Below are 19,943 nucleotides of genomic sequence, written 5' to 3'. Positions count from 1 at the left end.
CTGAGCCTTTTTCAATATCAGTTACATCAGCACATTGATATCTGTCAAGGTTTTGATGATCCATCTTCTGGAGAATTTTAATAAATAAGTTAATTATTTGGGAAATTGCTGGTTTGTTTGTTTTCTGAGGTTTTCTGGGAAAAAATATTATGGGAAACTGATTCCCTCCCACAATCTCTCTAAATCAGAAGACAAAGGTGAACATGGCTTTTTCCCTTCCCTTGCAGTTTTCAGTTTGGCTGTAAATAAAGATGTCAGAGTTTTTCTGATTTTTTTTCAGAACCTGATGCAGGCATGGGCCCGCTTTAGCTGATTGAAGAAAATAGTGTAGGTGTTGATGAGATAGATATTCTACCCACAGGCCATGGAGCTACCTATATTAAAATAGTTATAAATGATAATTTACTGTATAATATGTGTATATTTATAAGTAAACATAGATGAAATTCAAGTTTAATTATTTCAGTAATATGTTTATCAAAAGCTTACTGCAGTGTTAAATACTGTTGCATTTTAAGGTGTATATAATACATTTTATGAACATTTAAATTTAATGCATATAATACTTTTGCTGGTAGCTTGAAGTATAAGTTGGGAACTCATGTTTAGTGCCATGCACACTCGCTCATCTTAATTTGTGTTTGTCCCTTGATTTGTTTCTGAGTTTTCTTACTGTATTTAGAAGAAAAACTGTGGTGTGAGGGGGAAGAACTTTTGTCATGGAGTGATAACAGATTAAATTAATGCTTCTGATGTTTTTCAGGGCTGTAAAAATATGTATTGGTAATGTCATAATAGGTCTAATTAGTTCTTACTTCTGTTTTTTCTGCACAGCTAAAACTGCACCGAGATCCCCTGACAGACGTACAAGCCGAGGTATCCATTCTCAGACAGGTTCTTTCTCTGCTCCAGCTTTGGCAGCAAGCAAAGAAAACCTTCCAGTCCTTAACACAAGGATTATCTGCCCAGGTAATTATGATTTTGAAATCTGCTGTTCCTACCCTACTTTAATATTGTCTTCTAATCTCCTGTTTGCTGTCAAATAATGACTTTTTCTTCATGCCTTGAATTTGTTTGAACTGACATACACATCTTTGTGTTGTATTGTATAGGAGGAAATGCATAATAATATAGAATATCTCTGATCACCTGGGACAACATCACAAGTAGCAGAAGTGTTGCATTTGATTCCAGAGGGTGAAAAGTAAAATTCAGGATCATAAAATTGTGGAGTAATTTGGGTGGGAAGAGACCTCTAAAGATGATCTAGTACAGCCCTCTGTCATGGGCATTGACATCTTACACTGGGTCAGGTTGCTCAGAAAAGCATTCAGCCTGTCCTTGAACACTTCCAGTGGTGGGGCTTGTACAGCTTCTCTGGGCAACTTCTTCCCATGTCTCCCTACCCTCGTCCCAAACATTTTCCTCATTTTCTAGGTCTGATCTAAATCTCCCCTATTTGAGTTTAAAACCACTGCCCTTTCTCCTCTCACTGCAGGCCCTGGTGAAAAGTCTCTCAATCTTTCTTATAAATCTGCTCTATATTTTGAAATGGCCCAATAAATTCTCCTTGGAGCCTTCTCCTCTCCAGGCCGAACAACCCTGGCTGTCTCAGCCTGTCTTCACAGGAGAGGTGCTCCAGCTCTCTCTGGTCATCTTTAGGGCCCTCTGTGGACTTGTTCCAGCAGCTCAATGTCCTTCTTATGTTAGGGACCCCAGGGCTGGATGCAGCACTGCAGGTGGGGTCTCACCAGAGCAGAGCAGAGGGGCAGAATCTCCTCCCTCACTGCTGACCATTCTGCTTTTGGAGCAGCCCAGGACACTTTTAGCTTTCTTGGCCTCAAGCTCTCATTGTCAGGTCACATCCAATTTTTCATCCGCAGGTACCCCCAAATCCTTCTATCATTTATCCTAATCAATGGATTAGGATGAAGAGGTTGAGGGACAAAGCCGTGTAAAGTTCAACCCTCTGAGTAAGAACTGTCTGTGGATATCTGTCTAGAAGTGGATGACTGAAATCACACAAAGCTGCTCTGTAAAACAGTTGGAAAAAAATCTGTTCTTACCCAAATACATCTGACAGATGAAAAAATATCTCTTCTGCTCCAAATGCAATTAATACTGGAGAGCACTAGTAAAACTCTGTTTTAATTAGCTTTATTAGTATAGCTAAAATACAGTGGAACCAAGCTTACATCTTTTCTTTAGACAAATTTAAGTAAAAGCTGTTAGTATTTTACTTTGTTTACATGCATTGCAGAGTATTTTGTAGAGTGAAATTGATATTCATCAAAGCAGGCATGTTGAGGCCATGATCTTCCCACAAATTAAGTTAAACTATGGCTCTGCCAGTTGTAAAAATGGTAAGAATATTACTTATGTATGCTTCCAAAGGATAGGACAAAAGAGGAGACGAGGATTAGACCGAATGAGAAGCTCTAGCAGTCTTTTTGGATGTTGGGTTACCCATTTGGTTACTATACCAGCCAGTGAGTGTTGGCCTGAAACCCTGAGTTTTCTTTGTTTTTTTCCTTTCTCAGTGGTGATCCTGAAGAGAGCCACCACAACGCAACACAGCTGCCTTTCTGCTTAGAGTAGCCAGAGACCTGAAAAGATAACTAATTTTGGTAAAAATTGTGGTAGAATCACAGTCTTTCCCTGTACAGATTTAATGAATTTTGTTTCCCAGTATGTGGCTTATATTATATGTTTGTCTATATATAAAATACAAATTTTTTTTATTATTTTCTTTCTGTTTTGTTTTGTTTTGTTTTGTTTTTTTCTTTTCTAATCAGGTTTAAGGGCTGGTCTAGCTGCTTCCATTGCAGGAAGTTCAATTATTAGCAAAATGTTGCTAGCAAACATCGATCCATTTGGTGCTACGCCGTTTATTGACCCGGATCCAGATTCCTTGTAAGAATTTTTTTTTTTTTTCTAAATGTACTGTTTTGCTTTCCTTAAGGGCATCCTTACATTTTTGTAGTCTCTTATTTTTTTGCATTATGGACTTCTTGTTTGCCATAATTTGGCAGTAGACCTCCATGTCTGAAAACAAGCTGGATTGTGCTGGGCTAGTTATGAGCAGTGCAAATTTTTTTGCAGCAGCTGAAAATAATGGGAGACATTTGTTCACTTATCCCTTGCTCACCTGGAGGAGGAGGACAGTAGTCTTTCAGAACTGGGTTTTTCAGCCCAAACCAGTTTACTCAGGAAGATTTAGAGGAAAGATCACTTGAAGTATCTTAGTTCATATTCTGTTCTGTGACCAGTCACAGTCTTGGTCAAATATGTTTGCATGTCCAGGTTCTATGCAAATGTACACCTGATTTTCTCTTTTCATCTGACAGGGAGGGATATTCAGAAAAATGTGTCATGAACAACTACTTTGGAATTGGGTTAGATGCAAAAATTTCGCTAGAATTTAATAACAAGCGAGAAGAGCACCCTGAAAAATGCAGGTAATGTATTTACTCTGTCAGTAACAGAGCTAAGATGTTTCCATTCTTTTCTTTTCCTTACTCCTTTATTTGAATTTCTTAATTTTTTTTTCCTACATGTGTGTATGTCAATATGTAAATCTTGTTTTGCCTGCTTTCAGAAGTCGGACGAAAAACATGATGTGGTATGGAGTTCTTGGCACAAAAGAGCTATTGCAGAGAACTTACAAGAACTTAGAACAAAAAGTTCAACTTGAGGTAAATCTTATTTATGGTGAGAGTTGCTTGCACAATGTGTAGTGAAGAATTCTTTTGAAGCCTGTTAATTGTTCTTATGTCAACCCAAGCTGACTTGAAAGGCCCTGTGTAAAGATGTTCTATGTAAAAGTTGGTTCTCCAAGTCATATTTTTGAGTAAAATGTCAGTACTTAAAGATCACAAAATACCCAGTATTGTGTTTCATGTAATTACTGGGTTGAAAGATAATAAATTGCTTAGGTAGGATATATTTCTGAATGTTCACTGTGTTAAAAGACAGACCAGGTTTTAAGGGCAACCACAGAAGTGACCATAAAATAAAGAGAAAAAAAGATATAGAGTCTTAATCTGTCAGGTTCAATTTAAAGCATCTGAAAGCTACACATATAGGAAGAGCATGTAAATAGTAAAAAATTCCTGACAAAAGAGAGGAGATTCTGAGTACGCATTACAAGAAGCCCAGCTACACCAGTAGAGACTTTCTCTAGTAGTCACACAAAGAAAGCAAGATATTATCAAAGCAACAACAAATTCCATTTTTAAACATAGTTATTTTTTGGCTTTCAAGTTCTAACATAAAATCTAAGTCTTCCACATGGTACTGGGAACTTTAAAGAGATATAATGATTCCCAAATGCAGAAAAAGACTATAGGATGGTTCTTTTCACCCAAAAAATATCTGAGGTGGATTTTGACAGAGAACATACAAAAATTCTTATTTTATTTCATGCTAACTATTTCATATAGAAGTTTATGATATTTATATGAGGGTAACTTTTTAAGTTGAAAGAATAATTTTAGGTTATTGGAGCTCTTTCTCACTCTGAGATTCAGGAGGATTTTGTCTGGTAGCAGCAGATTGCTGTTAGCTAAGGATTGAGTAATTAGCAAGGAATTATGCAGTAGTTAGCAAATATAATGAGAGGAGAGAACGTTATGTATACTGCAGATAGAATTTGAATTTAAGGGTCTTTTGAATTGGATTCAAATAGGATTCAATAATACTGTTGACCTTTCCATAATTATTTTTTTAATATTCCAGAAGTAAATCAGCAAGTAAAAATTTCACATTTGCTGTTGTCTTGCATAATGTTAGTTATATTATACCTGCATATTCAGGCATTAGTGGCAGACTTCTACTGTAATATAAATGGCTGTGCAGCGTCTATTAATATCACACCGTATTTTGGATACTGTCACATCTTTGACTAAAATGTTACATTCTGTCTTGCTGCTGGGATTAAATCACTAAAAGAGAGCACTAAGCACATTCTGGAAATAATTTTCATCTCTTTCTCCTCCTGAAAAAGATGCTACAGATTTTGTCCTTATTTCTTTAGATTTTCCTTTTTTTCTGTATAATTTTAAGATCCTTCTGTGGACTGGTAATGTACAGTCATCTAGCAATCTTCATTAAAGGCAGCTTGACTGGCAACTTCATGGTCCTTAAAGTGACACCTGGGTCCAGCATTTACAGCCTTGTGTTTCTAACTTGCTTCAATTCCATGCCTGTGGCACTGCTGCAGGACTGCACTTTTGACTCCCAGAGGAATGGTTTGAGAACATTGGGCTCCCCACTGCAGGCAGTTGTACTGCTGTAAGTCAAGAGTGATTTCACTGATGTCTGCAAATTTACTCTTGGCCAAAAGTGAGATTGATGTCATGATCCCATGATCGTGTTGAGCAGGACATGGAGTTGCTTATGTGTTTTGGGAGATAGAGCAGTAAGAAGGAAGGACTGGACAGCTGGACATAAGAGTGACCTCTTACCTGCGAAAACTCCCATTTACAGCCAGGGTGACACTCGTGGGGTCAGCCCTGGATTTGTCTTTGCACTTTTGGGAGGAGAGTGAAGTTATTTTTACAGGAAGTCAACAATACATGCAAACACTGACAGCTAACCACATGTTTGTGGCTATGCTAGAAATATTCTTGGATATTCTTGACACAACCTGCCCCTGGCTTAAATGGATTTGACTAAATAACAAGTCTGTTGCAATTTTGGAAATGCTGATATAGGATGGAAGACTAGTTATTGAATGTATAAATGAATATTTTTGTAAAGTCCTTGGCAATCTTACTGTGTGCACTCAGGGAGATTAGTTTTCTTATTGCAAAAAGAGTTTTAATCCTTGATGGACAGACCATGGTCTAAGTGCATGAGAAATTTCATAACAAGGAATGTGAAAATGCTTCTTTCAAGACTCATGGAGCACCACTGCTGTAGATACTGCAGCATGCAGATCTACATATTTTTCACCTCTGCAAAAGTCAGTGCTAAGATTGGAAAGAAGAGGTTTATTTTAGAGGTGCTTCATTGCATGGAGGCAGTAGTCTTATGCCAGACCTCTTAATGACCTGCCAGATCTGTTGAAGCTTCATGTGCTAAAAATTACTCTTTACTGATCACTTTTATCATATTATTTATGTACTGAAGGAGCTTTTATCCATTACAGTGTGATGGACAGTACATCCCCCTTCCAAGCCTGCAGGGCATAGCTGTGCTGAACATTCCCAGCTATGCTGGTGGGACTAATTTCTGGGGTGGAACCAAAGAAGATGATGTAAGTAGCATTAAAGAGACTTAACCTTCTGGGCAAAGCCAGCAATAAATATGATGAACTGCTCTTCTCACTTGATTTTAATACTAGTAGCATATAGTTTGGATAACAACTCTTATTTGAGGAGGCTGTTTCAGTTCAAATTGTCTTGTCTTGCTAGTTTTTTAAAATTGAAAACATATTACATGATTTTTTTACTGTCCATTGTCTCCTGTCTTGTCCATTCCAGCAAACTGTTCATAATAAAGCGTAATGATTTTGTTTTTTAAATGGCTCTATAAGTATTTTTAGAAACTAATTTTATAGAGACACAAGTAATTCCTCTCTGTATTGTTTTAGAGATGTAAATAAGGTTTCTCAAAGCATAGATTCTTCTCTTTGCTATAGTCTAAAAACAAGCAAGGTAGACAGGGTAATCACTCAAAGTGTATACCTTAATTTTCCTCCTGTTCTTCAAGCAGCTTTGCTGTGAGGGATGGTGATTCAGAAAATGAAGACTGATGCATTTAGTGACTAATAAATTAGTAGGGGTAGTAAACTGTTTTTTGAATACTACTTTCAATGAACCTTTAAAATACTTTAAGATACCTTTTTCCCCTTCTTCCTTTCAACTCCTAAGAAACATCTCACCACATGAATCCCTACATGCCTTATAACCTGGGACAGTGTTACTGCCACTATCCACTTCACTCACAGTGCACCAACTGTAATTACTAGCAGATTATCCTAATCTGCATGTCCTGATTTAGTGTGTGATGTCTGAATCACCTAAAACTGTAGTTGCAAACTGGCATAGACAATCCAGGATGTTTTGCCAAAAAGTTTTAGGTTTCTTCTGAGTTGTTATCCTTTCAATTTTTAATAAATATGTACAAACATACCTATATATAACATATGTAACTTAATATAATACCTATTATATATAATAGTATTCTTATATTATATAATACATATATAATTGCATATATATAGATATATATATATACATATATATATGTTTTTTATATGTGTATATATATACATATATGCATAAAAGTGAAAAAAGAAATTCACATATGTTTTAGTGTCCTTTTCTTATTTTTGGTTATGTCAGAGGATGGAAATTCTGTTTATATTTGGCAATAAAGCTTTTCTAAAGCTTTTCTATATATTCCATGTTCATAGGCAGAACTTGAAAGCTGTTCTAATGTCTGCTCAGCTCCTGTTCAGGAGTTTTTTTTCTCCCTGGACTTCTTCAGTGAGAGAGATCTGTCTCAGCTTTCATACTGGTTTACAGCAAATGTGTGTGGTGTGTGTGTCCTGGAGCAATTTTACTGATATTATTAGTCTTCTAGTGAGCAGATGTGGTAGCAGAGTGACATGTTTTTTTCTGGACAAAGTTAGGAGCGTAATTCACTGCTTTAGTGCAGTCTTGAATGACTCTTTATCAAGAGGTGGTGGTGGTCTGAAGTGCTGCTGGTTCTGCCTGTCTGGACAAATGAAAGATGTTACCTTGACAGTTCTGATTATTGCTGAAACATTAGCAGAGGGCCAAGCAGAGCATCTGCACCCTGACTGGCTTGAGTGGCTTGTTAAAGCATGTTATTTTGTTGTCCACAAGACAGGCTGGACCCATGACCTGCAAAGGGAAATGAATCAATTTGAATATTGATCCACAGAGATTGGTTTGCCTTTAAAAGAAAAAAAAAAAAAAAAAGAGGAAAAAAGAGGTGGCTTTTCAGTACAGATATTACTGGTGGAGAGACAAAGCAGAAGACTGAGCTGAGTTTTTCCTGTCCTTTTCCTGAAATGGCAACACAAAATATTTGAAATTTTACAACTACTTTTTCTTAACATATGCCAGAACTAGCCCTGTAAATGTCAGTTAGTGGATCAAGAACTCTCCACACTTTTTCTTGTAGAACAGCAGAATCATCATGTTAGTTCTTTTCTTGATGTTCATATATTCTTTTGAAAAATGGAAAAAATTCCATGGAAACTGGAAAAAAAAAATTCAGATGGAGAAACTGGGTTTTTCTCCAGTCTGGTCTCAGGTGTTACTGATGCAGTTTACTCTGCCTAAGGTGTCAGCTGAAAGAGTCCAAGTACTGCTCAGAGAGGCCATCTCTCTACCTATTAAACTCTTACTGGAGTGATTTCTCCTGCTGATTTTTTCCCTCATTGCTCCCTATTGCATATCACGATGAAATGGCCAAGCTTCAAGTGACTTTAGCATGGTATCACCTGCCAGAGCAGCTGAAGTCCAGCCTGAGCTCTGTCCTGTGGCTGAATTCCCCAGCAGCACACCAGGTAGCAAGACTTCCTGCACTTTGTGTGAGTTGTGTGGAAACTCAGCACCCTGGCTGCAGAGAAGGACATTTGTTCCATACAGAAGTGGTTTTCCTGTTTACAGTGGATAATTCTATGCAGCACAAGCAAGATTGTCTTCAGTATCAAAGCTGTCTTAAACAAAGCAGAGCATGGACTCAGATGTTGGTTTCCAGAGAATTCAGAATACAAACAAATAAGCACTTCTGAGAAGAAAATGAAAGCATTTATTTCTCTTACGTTCAAGAACCTCTTAGATATTAAGTACATTAACTGAGCAGAGATTTCAACTGGCCTTTCATCTTGCCTTGAAAAACATTTTTTAATCTGCATGTTGAAACGTGCTATCCTTCCTATATATAACGTCATATATAAATGACATCCTTCCTTGTCATTCAGATATTTCAAATGATATCAGCATTGTTGTTTTAAATGATATTTGCCTGTTGTCTGTGATCTCTTACTCCTATGACTTTGGCGAAACAGTGTAGTTATTCTGCAGTAAAGTAGTTAGAGCATTTGAATGTTGAAAACAAATATGTAAATGAATCTGTGTTTCATTGCAATCTAAGCACTGGATTTGCCATCAAAAATGGAATGTTTTCTTTTCCTCACAGATATTTGGAGCTCCATCGTTTGATGATAAAATCTTAGAAGTTGTTGCTGTATTTGGCAGCATGCAGATGGCAGTGTCCAGAGTCATCAAACTGCAGCACCACAGGATAGCTCAGGTTTGTTGCTTACTTGCAAGCACACAGGATGGGTGGCAGCAGTTCGGGATTCTGGCAAGTAGCCAGAATTGATGACCACCACCCTGTGCATTAATAAAGCACTGACATTGTTTTGTTTTTAGCCAGTAACAAATTGTCTTCAATGATGAATGAAGTATAGGAGAGCTTAATTCCTGAGACAGTTCTGGAGGGAAGCCACAGCTCCTCGTAATCAACAGATTACAGGTGGCCTGTCAGTCTCACCAGTATTTATTGCCCTGTAAAATAATGTGTTTGTTCTTTTCCAGTGTCGGTCAGTAAAGATCACCATACTTGGTGATGAAGGGGTTCCAGTGCAAGTCGATGGAGAGGCATGGATCCAGCCCCCAGGAGTTATTAAAATCATACATAAAAACAGAGCTCAGATGCTAACACGAGACAGGGTACGTTGCAGAAAGAGCTACTATTGCTAACATTGTTTCTGTAATAATTTGTTTCAGTTATAGCATGAACAAAACAGTACTTAAAAAATGCTTTATAACTATTTATATAATTCATACAGTTACTTGTGGTGATATAATTTCTATAATGAGCTGGGTAGAGAATTATTATTTTGTATAAGTGGCAAAGCTTTGTTAACTTTTGTTTTATTGGTGCTACTCCTATTTTCTTATTAATATATAGTAAGAATGGTCAACATTTTATCTATTTCTCCCTCCCTCCCTCCCCTCCTACTGCTTCTTTCTTTTTCTCTAGGTGTGTTATACCAGTCACATACTGGACATTTTAGCACAGTTGCATAAATAGCAAAGTTCTATACTGTCCATTTTCCAGAATAGCTTTCTGCAGTTTTCTCTCTCTGTCCTACCAATCCTCCCTCTCCTCCATGGGCCAGTCTCAGGCAGGAGAGACACAAGTACAACCTGCTCACAAAGCCACTGGAGATCTCTAGGACTGTTGCCCAATTAAGGCTTTGTCTGACAAGGGCAGGCCCTGCAGGCAGCACCAGGGAAAGGCTGTGCAAGGTACATTGGGGCACCACTTCAAAACATCAAATTACACGAGCACAATTGGCCCTCATTGGCAGGACCAGTTCTGCACACACTAGGACTATTGTGTGAAAGGTACAACTGCCCCTCAGTTCTCCATCCACTAGCTGGATCCTGAATTTAGGGTGGAGTTGAGGTGGAATTTTAACTCTATTTTGGTAAATTTGTTTTTTTCTCCACCATTTTAATGTTTGAATTCTGTGTCAGTTTTGAATTTCAATCTTGCTATCCGTACAAAATGTGCTTGCATTAGAGAATCACAAAATTCTAGAATTATTTAGGTTGGAAAATACCTCTAAGATCATTGAATCCAATCATAATCACTGTCATTGTGTTCTTATTGGTTTGGAAGACACGTTTTGAAGATCATGGGGAGGAGACAGAGAACAAGCTTTCAGAAGTGACTTATGCTCTATACTAAGTTTTAAAAACTTTAGGTAAAATAATTATTTAATAGGTAGTATTATTTCTATAAAATTATATCAAGCACTTGTTTATTTGTCAAATTAATCTTAACTAAAATAAAATAAAATTTAAATTTATGTAAAATATAAAATTAAATTTTTTAATGAGTAAGAATACTCCCAAGTGCTGTGAATTGAATGTATAATTAATTTTGATTAGGCCTTTGAAAACACCCTGAAGTCTTGGGAAGACAAACAGAAGTATGATTCCTGCAAACCTGTCATTAGATCTCCCTTGTACCCTCAGCAAGCTGTTGAGTTGGCTACAGAAGAAGAAGTTGCACAGATCCAGTTGTGCTCACAAGCTGCAGAAGAACTTATTACCAGGTACAGTCAAATTAATAAGTTGAATTGGCAACCTAGACACAAGACTGAATTATTAATGCAAATTCATACAGGGACTTAGAAGTGTACATTTTCCCTGGTTTTTAAAATTTAAAGTTTTGTTGCCACTGTATCAGTTGGTTTTTTTCTGATTTAAAAATTTTATTTTGTTTTTAAGGCTCAACTTCTTTTGTGTGCTTTTCCTGTGTATTTTTTAGAATTTTATTTATGAATTTTTGTGTTTGTTTTTTTTTTTTTTCTCTTGTAAAAACCAACTTTCTGAAGTAACAACAGAAAAGGAAAACTGGAAAACTTCTTTGCAAACATTGAAGCTTCTCTTTTTATGACAAAGCAAAAATATAATTGAGAATTATTTGAAAAAGCCCTTTAGAAGTCAGCCCTTTAGAAGTCAGCAGGATGGATGCTTTAGTCATTCGTATGGGCTAAGATAAAAAAAAGCTTTTTTTAAAAAAATCAGAACATTTTATAATATTTATGCTATTCATTTTATCATAATGAATCAGCATCAAAACTCAGCATCAAAATTACCAATAATATAAGAAAGAAAGGGCTATATACTCTCCTTATACTGCAGTCATAGACAAATAATTTAGTTTATCAATCACCCAAAGTGAAGTTTAGCCAAGACGTCTTTAAAACTTCACTGTTCTAGAGATGGTCTAGAGGTTATAGTTACAGCTGGACCTCCCATAATCTTAAATGATTGCAGCCAATTTTCATGTCACATCTGAAGAATATGCCTTGTGGAATAGGTGTAAGGGTTTTTAAGATAATTTCAAGTGAGTTATTACAATGTGCTGGAGTTTTCCTCTGCAGTTGACTTGCATTAATAGGACAAACATTTTTTGGTCCTTTTTTTTGTATAGCATTAGTGTTCTAAGACAAATAAATATATCTCCGTATTTTATAGCATAAATAATCTGTGTGATGGATATAATTTCTATGAGGTGCTATATTGCTTGAAGAGATACTTGCCTTTCAGTTTTTGTTGTAAAGGACTATAATTTGCTAAGTGTTTTTTGAAACACATTCTTGTGTACTTTCTCATCTGATCAGTTTGTGTACTCAAGAATTATTCTTTAAAGAAATTAAGAAATATTATTTTCCTTTTTAAATGTTTTTGTAGGATCTGTGAAGCAGCAAAAGTACATGGCCTCTTGGAACAGGAGCTTGCTCATGCTGTTAATGCATGTTCACATGCATTAAATAAAGCCAACCCAAGGTTCCCCGAGGTAAAGAAGAACAAAGATTTATGTAAATAAACTGTAACATCTGGGTGCACAAGCTTGTGGCATGGGGCCTGTATTTTATTCTGTGTCCCCACTTAAAAACAAGCTGGATGAGAAGGCAGAAGATGCAGTTTCTGCATTCACCAATGTCCTCCCCAGCTGAGACTATGCAGGCTTATCCTCAGAGAGGGTGGAGGCGTGACAAAGGCTGAACCAGATCTGTTACTACATATAGGTCAATTTCTGTGCATGCTTTCACAGAAATTTTCATGCTTAATTGCTATCAAAGTGCTATACAGAGAAGGCAAAGGGTCTGAGGGGAAATGAGTTTCCTGCTTTCTCTCTTCACACTCAGTAATCTGAGTGTTTTCAGGCATTGGACCCAGGAATGATTAATTAGGTAGAGGCTGTCCATATCTAACCTAAATTGACAAAAGGCAAATATGTTAGTTGACCTTTGCTTCTTGAAATATGGTTAGTATTGTGCTTCTGCTGAGGATAAGGTGAAAAATTGAAATCAGTAATTGCTAAATGAGATCCACAACATTTCTGCTGGCCTTTGTCATATGTGGATTGATATGGTGTCTGATCACCTGATGATCTTCAAGATTGTGTTAATGTCATACTAAATAAAGCTGAGGAAAAGACAGTAAATAGTACATTTTTGGTTTCTATTCTCAGTGCTGAACAGGTTGTCAGTTTAGAGCTAAACTGAGGTATTTCTCCTAGGAGAAGACACTTAAGATTTGTGCTGTAAGGCAAAAGTACTTACTCTCAGTCTGACTTGCATCCCTTCAAAGGATGTTTATGCTTCTTATTCCCCAGAGTCTTACCAGAAACACTGCCATGGAGATAGCTGTCAATGTGAAGGCTTTACACAATGAAACAGAATCTCTGCTAGTGGGAAGAGTTCCTTTGGTAAGGTCACAATGCACATGGTTTTATTCCTTCATTCAGATCATCTGTTATTTGTTCTTTGCTGATTTTTGTAAATTGATTCCAAAGTGAGGACACACCGCAAGAAGCTTTGCAAGGTTGATAGAAGATTACTCTGCATTTGTGGTGGGATCAGAATGAATTTTGAAATCTTCACTTAGGTTGGCATCCACCTTGCCTCACTTCAGACAGCTAAATCATTGCTTGGACTCTTCTTGTTAATAGTCAGTGGAGAGAAATAGGTATCCTTGTGAGGCTGATACACACTCAGCTGCCTTGAAGGCCTATGTTAGAAAAAGATGATTTATCTTCTGGAGATGAAGCATTTAACAGAACTTCTGGAGAGCTGTTATGTGACTGTCTTCAGAGTTTAAGGAGAGCCTGGGGTGAGAGCTGTTTAGACTCATGCAATCAACTTCTACTGACCTAATCTGGGCAAGTAAATATCACTCCAGTTCTAATACCTGTTGGGAGTTATTTTATAATCTTTAACTGGTAAGTGTTCAGTAAACCCCTAATGGTACTTGGAGACTTTGCATCTTCTTTGGCAAGTGTTTGTGCCTAAAATGATGTAGATCTCTCAACAGTTGTATCTGGATGTATCATTAGAAAATTTCTCTATTCGCATTGTGAAGAGAAAAAAGATGTCAGGTTTTCTATGCTGGTCCAGTTTTATGTTTAGAAGATACTCAGTAGGAGCATTTACATTTTCTTTAGATTCAAAAGCAGATTTATTACTAATTTATTTAAGTGTTGTAATTAAAAATGGATATTAATAAGAATATTTTAATTTAGCTGAGTTAGGATATAAAACTTACTGCAGGTTCCCATACCTTTTTAAACAAGTGATAAATGGTATGAGTCTGATTTAGAGTAACCAAAAGTGAATATAGTCTAAAGACTAATAATTGTATAAGTTATAGAAATAGTCAAAGATTAATTTCATGTTTTATTTTACAGTGTTTTCAAAGGGAAAATTATTTCATGAGATGTTTTCGTCCAAGAAAGGGAAAAAAAATCTGCTGGTTTTTTTTTTCAAATTACTATTGCTAATCCCATATATTTCAGATTTAGTGGGGAATTAAAATAGAGATTTAAAAAAAAAAATCCTTTTACAGAAGTAATTAGAAGAAAACCTTTAAGTTGGTTATGCCATGCTAGGACTGGTGAAATTTATCAAGACAGTTTGGAAATAATGTTATTAATTGAAACATTACCTTTTCTGCAGGTTGTGATCTCATTGTGTTGTTGAACTGGGCCCTTGCTCAGGCTGCAAAGCTTAATTTGATTCATTTTTCTGTTTCTGAATTTTTACATGTTGTACTTCTGCTTCTCATTATGGTTGTGCAAATGTCTTCATGAAGCTACATCAGGCCCTTTTTTTAATAAAAAGGCTGTTTGGAAGGTACCAAGTTAATATTCCAGAGGTGTCCATTATGCTCATTTGACATTTTGCTCACTTAGAAGAGTATTTCACAGTCCCAGCAACAAGGCACCCTGGTTAACCTTACTGCCATATATTTTATAAATGCTGAAGTTGCCTCTATATTGGTCCCTCATTCTATTAAAATAGAGAGAGATGAAGTGTAAGATGTTGCTTGATGCATCAGCCACTCCCATCATAAAGTGTTCTCCTAAGGATCTTTCTTGTCTGACAGCAACAGACATTCTTTTTTTCATATCTTCCTCAATTTTTTGGCATCTTCACTTCTCCCACATTCCTCTTTCCTGTGATCAGAGCTCGTGAGAGCAGTAAACTCATGTCTTTGGGGCTTATACCACTTGATTTAACCCAGCCAGCAACTAAATTAGAACACTTGGTAAGCTGCTTCTTTGGTTGCCATTTATTGGCTACTGAGTTTTGCTCTTACAGCTCCTAAGGAAGAGAGAAAAACTGTAAATAAACATAAAACAAGTCTGTTGTTCCTTCCACTTCCTGTAAGAACTATGATTAACAAATTTCATACAACAGTAGGAGCATTAAATAACAACAAATGGTAAAATACAATTTTTAGTGAAAGGATAATACTGTAGTATCACAGAATGATTTGAGGTGGATGTGAGATCTTAAAGATCTTCTAGTCCCAACTCCCCTACTGTGAGCAGGGGCATCTTCTACAAGACCAGGTTGCTCAAGATGGGACAATGAAGCTGATTTATGGAATTTCTCAGATGCTTATGGCTGGAATACAATTTGGAAAAAATTAAAAATGCCATCTTTTGTCTAGATACTTTCCAAAGGCATTGTTTCCATTTTTTAATTTTACAAAGCATTTCCTGTGTGGAACAGAGCACAGTTTTCAAATGAATTAAGGAAAAAGTATGACAGACTTTCATTTCAAATGAATGAAATTATCTAAACTCACTGAAATAAAATATTTCCATACAAAAAATTTAATTGGAGAAGCAATTGAAAAATCCTTTGATTTCTTCATTCATAGTGTGAATTTTTATCTTGGAAATAAGATTTTCCAAGATGTTGTAGGAGGAGAATTTGCCCTGAATTGCTGATTCTTTCTGTACCAGAATTATTATTTTGGATTTATTTCAGGAGCACCATCAGATGGGCATTTTTTTGTCCCAGGCAAAATGTTTTCCTGTGAGAATCAAGCAATTAGATAAGTACTTTTTGAGAAAGACAAAATTCTTTGCTTCAATTTTTATAGAAAATAGATTACTTGAGTAATTGCTCAGAAACGAAAACACAAGAAAAGTTGTAACAAGAAAAGTGGCTCTTTCCCTGTGCTCCAAATTAATGGGAAAGAAAAAGATAAAAAAGATCAGTCAAAAGAAAGATCAAAGTCTGCTTATGGACGTTGAATTCTCTTAGCTTTAGCAGAGAAAATAACATAATAGCAAAGGGAGCTTGTATTTCCAGTATCACTATACTAGACAGTAAGATCTTAGCAAAGATGGTGTCTCCTTTGAAAGATGGGAACACATGCAGACTACTGAAGCAAAGGAAAGACTGTCTTGTTAGGTAGGATAAATTAGTGGGGTTTGTAATTTATCACCAAACTCCAACAATGTCAAAATCTTTTTCCAGCACTAGAGATCCAAGATATTCTTACAACTCCATTTAAGACATGCATTTATTAGAACATTATAGAAATAGATCTTTTCAGAAGGATATTCTGCACTGCTTTAGGACTACTTTTACTTTAAAAAGAGAAATAGACATTCAGATTGCTTTATTAATGATTCCAAGCAACATGGTTTAGGATTCAGCTCTTCCTCAAAATGGTGTTTCAGAGCAGCTTTTCTAGGGATCAGCTGCCTGCCTTACCTCTTCCACATGGGTTCACTCATACAACAGCTGCAGAACAGTTTTCAGATTGGAGTTTTAAAGGAAATAGGTATCTCTGTGGGGTTCTCAGTGTCTTAGCAGAGCCAAATTCACATGTGTTGCCAAGTCCCAGTGTTTTTACACAGCCACAATGTAGTGTGAGGGTGGCCTGACACATCTCTGAAGGAAAGTCTTCAATTTTGGAAGATTATTGGTCTCCACCATTTGTTGACACTCACCATGAAGTAGTCATCTGTTGGTGTGTGGCAAAAAGATATCTAGACTTAAAAGTTAAATCTTATGAAACTAAAAGTCCTATTTTTCTGGCCTGTTTGTAAACAGCAGTTAGAAGCTCCCCATGAAGAACTGTTGTCTGATGCTTTGCACAGTGTGGAAATAGAGTTGAGAAAACTTGCTGAGATTCCTTGGCTTTATTATGTTTTTCAACCAAATGATGATGAGGTAAGTTTGATTAATACGTTCTGATTTTAACTGAATTTTCTTTCAATAAGGAAAAGTAAATTACAGTTTTTCAATTGTAATCAAGTGATTAATAATCGATCTCTTGAGGCACTTTCAGTAGTGATACTGGATCATTTTTGTCTGCTGTGAACTTTTTCTGGTGTTGTATTCCCTTTTGTGAATGTAAAGGTTTTGATTGATAAATAAATAAATGAAACATATATATTTAATTTATATTCAATAATTCAAACATGTATAGAGTTAAATCCTGGCATTATTGTTTACAGAAGTAAATTTAGGTCTTACTTTTTGAGATTAACTATGAATTACCATCACAAGCATATAACTTAACTGTTGTTTTCTCTTAATTAAAGGTAACTTTGCCTTTTTTCTCATACAGGATCCTCCTCTGGATTACACTAAAAGAAACAATAGAAGTACAGTGTTTCGTATAGTGCCAAAGTTTAAAAAAGAAAAAATTCAGAAGCATAAGACCAGCCCTCAGCCTGGTATGTGTTTTGAAATTGCAAGAAAAGTAGTAGCATTTGCAGTAAATGTGATTTTATGGCTTACTTTTTTGGTAAGAGGTTACATGACTTACCTAAGACTAAAGTGAAAATGGAAAGCACCTGAGATAACTGGCATCTTCTTTAGGATAAATATTTCTTTCAGTGCATTTAGAAGGCATTCAGTAGGACCCCAATACACCCAAGTGAACCAAAGAACTACTGTGAAAATACTTTTTAAAGTTTTATCATGCAACAGGATCTGTGTCTTCGCTGTTGGATACATTTGATTTACTCATAGCCATACAAGCCATGGGTAAACACATTGTTTCCCTGGGAAGCTCAAATTCAGGTTTTTCAGGTTAATTTTAGTTGTGAAATAACTTTTATCACACTGGTTTAATTAACCAGTTGTTCTTAAATTTTGGGTGGGTTATAGGTTCAGTAAGTGAGAGAGATCAAACAAAAAGTCATGATAGTCAATACTGATTTTTTAATTAGAAGTTGAACAAACTCCACCCTCCTCTCTTCCTATTTTTATTCATGAACTTACTTCCTTAAGATTATGTCCAGGACATAATCAGTGATTAGATGATCCTAACACTGTTTCTATGTTTTTGTTTTGTTTTTTTTTAATAAATGAACAGCTGATCACAATCTGCAAAATCTTGCAGTTGTTGATCAGACTTAAGTTTCAGATTAGACATCAGATTTCTCTTCATTATAAAGCGAAGCTATCAGCATTGAATTAAGTTGCAAAATTATAGCAATAAGTAGCATAACTTTCTAATCTATGTGGTCTTAATGGGACTAATGTGGGCAACTAACCTTAGAGAACAATGTTTTATAGAGAGCTTCTTAATGGCCTATGTAACACAGTAGCTTAAAGAGTACTTTTTGTCTTAATTAAGAATACTAGAATCTGTTAATTAAAACTGGACTTGCTTGCTGCCATTGCTATATTTGAGGTATGGTTTCTATTTTAATTTTACATGTAAATTAGTTTTTGAAGGCTTCTCCTCTCCCTGGATGACTACTAATAAATTAATGGCATAAAGCAGAACAACATTAGACTGCGTCACTGATCCTAAGCTGGTTTAATGTGAATTTGTTGGGACATGAGGTTTTAAAGGCTTTACTGAAGGAACTGGAGTAAAGCTGAAAGCATGGCTGTAAAGCAAACAACCCCAACTTTGTTTAGATACTTTCTTGTGTTAACTGCTAACCTGTAACCTGCATGTAAAAAGGAAATTGTCAGTTTTTGTGGAAAAGACACCTCTAACCTTTCCCTTTGCTAGCACGGCAATTCTACTCTGTTTTCCACTCTCTTTGGCCTAACCTTTGCTTGTGATGCATTTGAGCATGTAGAAATTAAGGGGGTTTTGCTCTTAACTTTGGTAGTTCAAAAATGGGGCACAGATGAAGTTGCTGCTTGGCTGGATCTGCTCAGTTTGGGAGAGTACAAAGAAATCTTCATCAGCCATGACATCCGAGGCTCTGAGCTTTTACATCTGGAAAGGCGAGATCTTAAGGTATTTCCTTTGTGCTACTTTTCTGCTATTGACCATTTTCTTTGACAAAACAACAACCAACTTTTCTTCTTTCCCTGCACTTGTCATTGCTTGTAGCTTGGCTTACACTGTGCAAATGCAATAAACTAATATGCGCTGTCCTTGGGCCTGACTTTCTGAAGTGCTGACTTGAACTCACAGCCGAGAATATGTGTGCTATACAAAATTTCCTTCTTTTTTTTCCCCCACTTTATATACAATGATAGTGTTGCAGTTTATGTCAGAAGGCATAGGAAAAGCACATTTGATATCTTACTGGCATCTGTGTAATATACTGTTTTCTTCAAGAGTTCACTGTTTCCATTAAACGTGATCAGTATGGATCAGTTGATGGTGGTCATAATAATTTTAAACCCATCCCCTGCAGGAGCTTATCGGCTCCACATGATTTATTGTGTATATATTGGATATAGTGGGTGTGAGAGAGAGATAAGCAGCTTAATAAATTGCAGTATTTGGCTTACATGGCATTGGTGTTTGTGTGTCAAAATAGGTTTTCTCATTGGTGACTGACCTCTGATTTTGGCTGTATAGATTTTTAAAAAAAGAGTATTTTATTTTGACTCCAAAATTGTAAAACCTTTTTCCTCTGAGGTCAGATAGATAAGTTTTGCAGGGAGAAATGTTATCCAGCAGTTTGAGGCTGTTATTTGAGCTCGCTGGTCCTTTTCAGGAATGACTTAAGTGCATCCATTATATGTAATAGTGGCTGTTTCTTTGGGGATTCATTAAATTACTTTTTCCAGGAACTCAGTAGTAATGAGTTCTTGGTAATGGGTTTTGCAACTGCTTTTAGCACGTAAGAGAGGAAATAGGATATTG

General features: G+C 36.2%; 1 protein-coding gene across 1 annotated transcript in view; it reads left to right on the top strand.

The window, feature by feature from the left end:
- DGKH (diacylglycerol kinase eta) overlaps positions 1-19,943 on the top strand; it is a 159,628-nt gene that overhangs the window by 123,938 nt on the left and 15,747 nt on the right. The window contains exons 18-30 of the mRNA XM_056495967.1: positions 835-969; positions 2,796-2,913; positions 3,348-3,458; positions 3,599-3,695; positions 6,152-6,259; positions 9,181-9,294; positions 9,582-9,716; positions 10,947-11,113; positions 12,258-12,363; positions 13,186-13,278; positions 16,925-17,044; positions 17,445-17,553; positions 18,952-19,082. Of these exons, the coding sequence (XP_056351942.1) occupies positions 835-969; positions 2,796-2,913; positions 3,348-3,458; positions 3,599-3,695; positions 6,152-6,259; positions 9,181-9,294; positions 9,582-9,716; positions 10,947-11,113; positions 12,258-12,363; positions 13,186-13,278; positions 16,925-17,044; positions 17,445-17,553; positions 18,952-19,082 (1,544 nt within the window). The remainder of the gene's footprint in view (positions 1-834; positions 970-2,795; positions 2,914-3,347; positions 3,459-3,598; positions 3,696-6,151; positions 6,260-9,180; positions 9,295-9,581; positions 9,717-10,946; positions 11,114-12,257; positions 12,364-13,185; positions 13,279-16,924; positions 17,045-17,444; positions 17,554-18,951; positions 19,083-19,943) is intronic.

The sequence above is a fragment of the Oenanthe melanoleuca genome, chromosome 1, assembly GCF_029582105.1.
Source record: "Oenanthe melanoleuca isolate GR-GAL-2019-014 chromosome 1, OMel1.0, whole genome shotgun sequence".
NCBI classification, from domain to species: Eukaryota; Metazoa; Chordata; class Aves; order Passeriformes; family Muscicapidae; genus Oenanthe; species Oenanthe melanoleuca.
The sequence above is the reverse complement of the archived record's forward strand: the minus strand, read 5'-3'. Positions and strand labels throughout refer to the sequence as shown.